This window comes from Zingiber officinale, chromosome 8A, assembly GCF_018446385.1.
Source record: "Zingiber officinale cultivar Zhangliang chromosome 8A, Zo_v1.1, whole genome shotgun sequence".
NCBI lineage: Eukaryota > Viridiplantae > Streptophyta > Magnoliopsida > Zingiberales > Zingiberaceae > Zingiber > Zingiber officinale.
The window spans coordinates 3,082,192-3,091,267 of record NC_056000.1 but is presented as its reverse complement, the minus strand read 5'-3'; the positions used below and the strand labels follow the sequence as shown (position 1 = coordinate 3,091,267).

Here is a 9,076-nt window from a genome sequence, read left to right as displayed (position 1 = left end):
TCAACCACTTTTAGAAAGAAATTGATTGATGATTGATGACCTGTAGAAGACTATATTGATGTTCTTCTGAAGATCAGCAATATGTTATAATGGCTATCAAATCATAGATGTTACAACTATAAATTATAATTTTGAGTGACAATAACTTTTGATTCAGGTTAAACTACAGAACACACAATATATCAAATTAAAACTCATTCAAAGATCTTCAATTTGATATATTGTGCGTCCCATTGATCAAATGTATAAATAATCTTACTGTTTCCTCTAAAAAGAATCTAATCTCCCATCCATCCTCCTTCATTGTCGTCTAGACGAGTTTCTTCCATCGTCGTCCACCTTGACATTTCATTAAACAATTACCGATCAAAAAGTAAAATTATCCTAAAACATACAAAGTTTATTTAATCCGAAATCAAAAACTTACTTTGTCATTGGGGACACACTGACACTCCTGTGATCGAAGTTGCCCTTCGGTGAAAAATCGCAAAGTCAGTTTCATTCCCGTAAGTGCTCATTTTACTCTTGTGATCGGTTTTTTGATTTATTGAGCTTTACCTCTAACAATAATAAGAAACTAAAAAAAAAAAGACCAGATACTAAAAAATAAAAAAAATGATGCAACAATGTGAGAGTCATAAAAAGGTAATGAATGGAGTTGAGATGGAATGGTGAAGAAATATCACCTATGATGCCCCTTTTTAAAATCAATGGAGTTGACTACCACGAATCAGTTTAAAGTTCAGCTTTGATCTCAAACTGTTGCCAACTTGTCGTGCCTCTTTGCACTATTGTGCGGATGTGAAGGGACAATGACGAACAATCATTGTTGGTGCTCCGACGATGGAGGAAACAAAGGTGAGATGAGGGTTGAAAGATTAAGGTTTTTCTAAAAGGATAAAATAAAAAGGAAGAGAGATATTATGAGAAAGAAAATGAACAAGGATAAATTATTTGATCAAAATTTTAAAATATATATGCTTTCCCTGTAATATACAAAAACTAAGTTTGATTAAAATTATATTCTAAAAAATATTATTTATCAATACCAATACCAAGTGACCATCTGAAAAAAAAAAAAACTATCACAATAACTCATATAAAAGGTTAAATAACTAATAATTAATTTAATTAAAAATAATTTTGTATATTATAAAGGGAAAATCTGCTGCAATCCCTAATAACAAATAAAATTTTGTATATAGTCTCCATTGATAAAATTTTTTATTTCCACTCCCTAGTCAAATATAATGGACACTAATTTACCTAATTACCTCTGATATTTTTAGATATAAAAGTCCAAAAATAAATATAATTCTTTTTGAATTCAGCACATTAAAAAATTAGAATCTAGTATATTTTCTATCAAATTGAGTACTACTCTTTTTCCATCTCAATTGGATGAAAAATATACTAGATTTTTTTTTAATTGTACTCAATTAGATGAAAAATATACTAGATTTTCTTTAAATAATGCTAAATTTAGGAGAAATTATATTAAATAAGAAAAAAGTCGTGTTCAATTTGTTAGAAAATATATTTGATTTTAAACGAAAATATATTTGATTTTAAACCAAATATACTTGATTCTAATTTAAAGTGCTGAATTTAATAGAAATTATATTAATTTTTAAACTTTTTATACTTAAAAAATATGAGGGATAATTTTGATAGAAAATATACTTATTTTAATTTAAAGTGTTGAATTTAAGAATAATTATAATTTAAAGTGTTGAATTTAAGAATAATTATATTCATTTTTAAATTTTTTGTACCTAAAAAATTTAAGGAATAATTAGAAAATCGTGTTCAATTTAATAGAAAATATACTCGATTCTAATTTAAAATGCTGAATTTAATAAGAATTATACCTATTTTTAGACTTTTTAACCTAAAAAATACGAGGAACAATTTTAATAGAAAATATATTTGATTCTAATTTAAAATGTTAAATTTAAGTAGAATTATATTCATTTATAGACTTTTTATATTGAGGGACAATTAAATAATGATATTTGCATGAGAGAGTTAAAGCAAATAAAATTTTACATAGAAAAAACAAAATTTTTTGAATATGAAAACTACATATAAAATTAACATTGTGATTAAAATTTTTTCTCTAATTCACTGTATTATATATAAATATTATTTCATACTTACATATTAAATTAAATACATTTTTTTAATTATAACAAATACAATTTACAATTGCAATGCATCCTTCGTAAAATCTCTCAAATATTTCATTTAAAAATCTTGCAAAGTAAAAATATTTCGTTTGCCACAAGTCAATTTAAAAGTGCATGAGGACTTCGTATGAAACTCTCATAATAGTTTTGATATGATTTTCATACGACTTAATTAAGAATTTAATAATTAAAAAATATGTACAATTTTATATCTTAAAGATAAAAATATATTTGAACAACTTTAATAAGAAAATAACTTGGAATAATAATTAGAACAGGCACCCTGTCAAGAAAAAAGGATATACATGGTTTATGGTAGGACATGAAAAGAGCTGGAACAAGCTGCTCATTCTCACAACTCGAAAGAGAGGAACATGCAAGCCATAATCACGAAAAGCAGGCCCCAAAGGTCTGGACTTCAACATACTCCTTATCATTAACTCCAACTGGAGAGGAGGATCTGCTCAGCTCAACAAAAACGCATTTTCCAACAAATATTAAGTGATTAGATGGAAAAACGAAGAGTGAAATAACTTGGAGATTCATTGTTATTATACCATTGCTGGTTCTTCCGGAACTCTGTTAGAACTGGATATATGTTTTCAAAAGCTGTGTATGTCTCATCTCTCACCTGTGATGGCACCCAATCAGTGTCGGTGGGATTAGTTCATCAAAAATTTCTATTTCACAAATCTTTGTTTCATAAAAAAGTAATAGTTAAGATTTTTTTTTTTTTGGATTTTCAATTCCAAATTCTATATTGTGAAAAATAAAACCTGAAACGACGGAGGAATGCTGAATGCCATGGCAAAACTTACCTTAGCCCCGGTAATAACAATTTTCCCAGATACAAATATCAGAAGCACAATCTTCGGTTGCTTCATCCGGTAGATCAGACCAGGGAAGAGCTCTGGTTCATACTGTTGGAAAATCAACCAAAAAAAGTTAACATTTTATAGGTTTAAGATTACATAAGCAAGAGGATAAACTTGGGTAATAATGGAGGGCCAGGATTCTGAGATGTGGGGAGCAAATTGGGAGTCAAATAAAGGCACAATTAGTAATTTTGAAAAGAAAATTTTGATGAATTTCAAAACTATTAAATAAGATAAAAAAGCTTGTTCACGAACAAGCGGTCAACCCCAACCACCACTTGGTGATATATAAGATTGCTAGTGGACAATGTTGTAGATGCACCCAGTCATGTTAAGTGGGTGGAAATAAATCGCGGCAATAAAAAAGGAGTCGAAAAATAAATTGAAACAGAAAGAAACAGGCAATGACTATGTTACAAAATTCACATATGATAGATAACTTACACAGTCTTCCTAGAAGTATCAACGTAGAAAGTAAAACTTAAGTAATACCATAGATGATGAAAAGCAAATTGAAATAATGGAGACAGTGTTTATGCAGACCCTCCAAATTGAATGAACCCCCCAAAAGAGCACTAAGAATTAGATCATTTGCTTACGCTGCAAAAGGCACCATGGGAGTATGAAAGGCCTTCTAGCCTGATAGGGAATTTGGCATCACACGAGCCCACAATATTTTGGATCTTGAAATCCTATGATGCATAAAAATATCAGGTTGAATAAGAAAATAATCACATAAGAGGTTGCAAAGACAAAAACACCAACATGAAGGTGATCACCTTAAACTTAGCTGGAAAACCAAGTTTTTGAATTATTCGTGCATACTGAAAAGTCAACAATAAATTTAGTTAGTACCAAGTAAGAGTTGTAGTCACAAACTCAAAGCACTAAACATAAAATTCTACAAACAAACTAATCCGTGGATCATTTAAAATCAAAAGGAGTAATGACCCAATTTATCAGACCTTTCTTGCTGCAAGTTTTGACTGATGCTCACTTTTGGCTCCAGTGCATACCTATTGAAAGTCAGCGGAAGATCATAACCAACCCGTGTCCAAAAATTTTAATAAAGCAACAACATTTTAACAAACAATATGCTATTTTGAGTAATGCAGGATAAAGATTGCTAAAGCATTCCATGTCAAGCAAAGCTAAATACAAATATTCATAGTTTGTGACAAGGATTATGAGAACAATGACAAACTAATATTTGTTTATTTTCCATGTAATAATTCAATCATCTCTAGTCCCTATTGAGAAGTTGATGTGTTAACAAGGATAGTATTAATGTACAAGCATGGTAAGTACAACATAGGATGGAAAGGAAATGATATTAAAGGCAAGGACCAAGTGTAATCTATAATCTAAATCCAGCATTCACAGCGATTCTATGTGTTATCCAATCAAGTAAAAGGTGATGCATCAATGTTGTTATGGTGTGAATAAATGTAAGCAGTTGAAACTTGAAGGCATTAAAAAGGGCAAGCAATTTGTTTATCACTGCGGATATCAAACACGGGTAATGATGGGGTTGCATAATAGCAATCCTATTGCTCGGTAACCTGTAAATACTCATGCTACTGTCCAATATCTAAAATCACGCAAGAAACACTACAATAAAGCAAACCACAACTTTCATGGGAAGTTAAATCATTAGTTCCTGCAAATAATCTCTAATCGCTGCAACAAGAGTTGATCCTCTTTTCAAAGAAAAACTTTTTTGCAATGGAATTCCAGAAACATCCATTTCATAGAGTAAAAAAATAGGTCTAAGTTTCAGTGAACCCAGATAATTAAATGCAAAGCAATTTCATTCTTATTCTCACAGTCTCAGCCTCTCACAGAAATAACTAGTTTTGGCTGACACTGGAAGAATAATAATGTGGATCAGTTGAAGTCATCTTATGGATGTATTCAAAGCCACAAGAATCCAAGTATAATAAATCTTTCACAAGACACCATCAATGCTCAATATAAAAAAATAATTGAGAGAGGCTCACAATAATGGAATCTGTATATTCTTTCCAAGTCATTTGCATTCTTTTTCTTAGTGCGCAACATATTGCCTAACAACAACAACAAAAAAAACTGCAAAACCAGGCTACAAGCATGCATGAAAAATAACACAATAAAATTTGGAATATGGAAAAACTGATAGTTGAACCTGATAAAGCTGGCAATATAATACTTCCATAAAGTTCAAAACCTTCATACCAACATTCTTCTATACCTTAGAAAATTCAAATTTAATGGATACTCATTCAGTTTCTCAGTATCCAGAATATAAGAAGGATATTCAAGAAAGTTAGTGAATTTTGGTAATATTTCAAATTTTGTAGAGGATAACAATGTGCACAATTACACATACAAGATTTTTGCCAAAATGAAGTGCACTAGTGATGGAAAACAGCAGAAAGAATTTTGAGAAATACAATTAAAATAATAGGCATTTGTTTCCTCCAAAAAACCCATAGAGTATCAAGCCAAAAAATAAAGTGGAAATTAACACTTCCTGAATACAAAGAAGAGGATACTTACCATCTTTCCTGATGCAAATATCAATGCAGTAGTTTTCGGCTCTCTTATTCGCATAATAACTGCAGCAAAACGCTGTGTAATGCAAATCAGTTAAGCTACCTTGACATACTTACAGTTAACATTGTGGCAAAGCATCATTTTCTTAGTGAGTCATATAGCTTTGATAACTATAGTAATTTAATGATTGGATTTAAATCTCATCTTGTGGATATATATTTACTTGAATAAGGAAAGTTTTTTGTCTAAGGAAATATATACTCCCATTAAGTTTAAGAAATTTCACATATATCCTGCAGTTTAAACTCATGCAAGAGAAAGCTAAACAAAATATAAATTCTTAGATATGAAAGCTGTAAAGAATAAGATAGGATTTCTTAAATAGGGTACACATTTCAGTATATACATGAAACAATTCAAATTATGCCATTCAAACTAATTAAGAATGGCTATTTCATCTGATTGATGAGATCTGCACACCAATCCACCCCGGCACTGGGTTCCCTCCACAACTTGGATTGTGTGGAGATTGGATAAGCATGTGTCTTGTTTAACCCTGCATGAAATGATATGAAATAATATATTTAATTATTTACCTAATATTTCATATTTTACATTGCCACTCGCCACCCTATCCTATTGCTTATGGGGGAACAAGGTGGGAAGTTAAATACCTGCCATGTCCCATTCCATATATTAATGGGCGTGTTAAAAGAATATCCTGGTTTTCAATATTTGTCACACCTATATGTAAAGTTTTATTCATTTAATCACTAAAACTTTAAATAATCTCAGCAAATTACAGGTTGGTTTTCCTCTATAATCTTCAATTTTCAAGTTTGTAAACACCTAGAATTCTCAACTAAACATAATTATGTTCCTGTATCAAGAAATGCAGATGGTATATGTTTCTTGTCCCAACTAATAATGCTAACTTTAAACTCATATGCCATGAGAATAAAAAACAAGTGACTAGCCATGTCAATGTGAGTACAACACTAACAAAAGTACTAAAATAAAAAACCCTGCATCACAATATATTGACTTTCTAAAATCAACTCTTACCTTAGGATTATACTCAGCATTACGAGCTTGTAAAGCAATCGCTTTAAGATCCAATTTGCAGTCCAAATTAACTGTTGAAACAATGTTCCTGGAAAAAATCAGAGCACAAAGTTGAGATTCAGAAAATATATGGAAACATGATGGCAGAGAATAGCTACATTACCACCACAAGATCATTTTAAAAAAAAAGGTTCAAAATTCACAACTAACTGAAGCACAACCAAATACAACTCAATCAAGATCCTTCAAAATTGGAATTTTTTCCCAAAGAAAGGCACTAACCATCATGCAAGATTTGGGATATGTATAATATGGCTTAACTTGGAACAATTTTCCAGCTCCAAACATGGATCAATACCTATGGAATCTTTCAAGTTTTCTGGTAACTTAAAGAAAACAAAATTCACTTTACCACAAAAGATAATTTATAGGAAGTAGACACAATAAGTGAGGCCAGAACAAATTAAAGAAACTTTGTTAAAAATAATAGATAATTTTCCAATAGAGATGACCAGAATCCTATAATTCATTTTAGTGTATCACATATATAAGGTGAAAATTCAAAAGAAGGATTTTGTTATGATTCTTTTAAGCACACAAAAAAGAATAAAATTACCAATTTACTGAACCAAGTAATAAGAAATATCAAAGACACAAATAGCTATAATAACCACCTAACAAACAATTTCCAATCTCTCATTTGGGGGGCACAAAGTAGGTATATAATGCAACTATGAAGGTGAAGTTCAATAACTTAGGGTGCTAGAAAAGGCAGATGCACTTGACTGAGCATACAGGAAATTTTCAAGCCTCTTTAGCTCTCTGGCTCATTTATAAATTGAAGAACCTTAAAAGAATCTCGTGCCAATTACTGACTAGCTTATGTGAGTTGCCCATATTTGAGCTCTTCTACTCTAATCAAGCTTTATAGTCAGTCGTGCTCAGTACAATAGAAGCTATCTGACACATATGGAAATATCCTTCAACAATGGTAAATAAATCATGCAGTACTTACTTCTAAAGTCAAGGATGGAAAACATTAACCTAAGCAAGAATGAAGTTCACAGTTGCAGGTTGGAGAGAAAATACAATAAATCATTTGTCTAGGAAGCATTACATCCACATTTTCACATACTTTTGAATATCATTTCAACCTATCTTCTCTTCTTTTATCAACTATTGGATCATTAAAAATAAATTAGAGATATTTGTATATTTAATGGAAAAGGGAAATATGCTCAGGACACCCTATCTGACCATACTCAAAGGGGCGTCTTATAGATTTTAATCCAATAATAGCACCGATATACTTAACAAGAACTTACTGAAGCGTCGGAACAATTCCAGAAGGGTGTTTGGAGAGATCAACAGGTTGACTTCCCTCTAGGATCTGTTCAGCCATGAGCCACTTCCCTCCTTTTTCTCCAGTATATGTTTTCGCTTCTCCTCAACCCGAACCAAGCACTTACAAACGCCTTTTTATATACCACTCGAACAAAGTGACCTTGTTCGCTCCGATATGCAGGATGTCACAATTTTTTTTCCCCGCGAACACACAGGAGTGAATATATTTAGCTACAAACGTAGATGCGAAATCACGACCGATCAACTTTGCGTTTGTTCGCCGAGAGATGACCGTAGAGCATAAGATGAACAAGGACAGGAAAGAAAGGGGAACAAGATCTCACTATATCACCCAAATCAACATCAAAAATACCGGCGCAGCTGCAGAATCCAGGATTGTCCGGCGACGTAAGATCGGAGCCCGATGAGTTCGAGCGGGTATGCTAAGATCCAAACAAAATCGGTCTTTTATATGCGAGAGGAGCAGATTCGGAGATATATAAGAAGAGGCAAAGGGGGGAAGAACGGTCCGAAGCGAGATGGGAAAGACTACCGGACCCCGGGACTATATTTAGGGCACATTTTTACATATGACCCTTCAGAAATTATGTTTTTACAAGTTAGTCATCTTTTTTTTTAAAAAAAAAATCCATAGTTTTAAATGACATTTTGATGAAATTTTGATTACTTGAAAGTTGAAACTTTTGGAAAGAGAAAATAATATGGGGAAAATTGGGAATTAAATTACAATGATTGTGAGGTTGGTACGCAAATATATCACTTTGCACCTTGGTTGATATTTATATTTCTTATGACAAATTATTATTAGATTAATATGTATATATATATATATATATAACAATGTAATTAGAAATTAATTAATATATTTTTTCATTCCATGTGTATTTATAATTAGTTAACAATTTATTCTATTCAATTTGATTAAAAAAAAAATAATATAATTATATCTTACTATTTTAAGGTTTATTAGTAAAGTAATTTTTAAAAATAATTTTAAAATTTATTAATAATTTTCTTTGAATATTTTTATATAAAAAAATATATTAT

The 9,076-nt window shown here is 31.0% G+C and overlaps 1 protein-coding gene across 2 annotated transcripts; it reads right to left on the bottom strand.

The window, feature by feature from the left end:
• Positions 1 to 2,351: 2,351 nt before the first annotated feature.
• Positions 2,352 to 8,550, bottom strand: LOC122011935 (TATA-box-binding protein-like). 2 transcript variants are annotated; one of them, XM_042568373.1, is made up of 10 exons: positions 8,353 to 8,550; positions 7,990 to 8,239; positions 6,665 to 6,752; positions 5,603 to 5,674; positions 4,030 to 4,080; positions 3,844 to 3,888; positions 3,664 to 3,756; positions 3,008 to 3,109; positions 2,747 to 2,820; positions 2,352 to 2,649 (listed from the first exon to the last, which is right to left on the bottom strand). In XM_042568373.1, coding segments are annotated over exons 2-10 (603 nt in total). In that variant the 5' UTR covers positions 8,067 to 8,239; positions 8,353 to 8,550; the 3' UTR covers positions 2,352 to 2,648. The 2 variants fall into 2 exon arrangements, with proteins under 2 accessions (XP_042424307.1, XP_042424305.1); XM_042568371.1 differs by having other exon boundaries at positions 7,990 to 8,550.
• Positions 8,551 to 9,076: the final 526 nt, after the last annotated feature.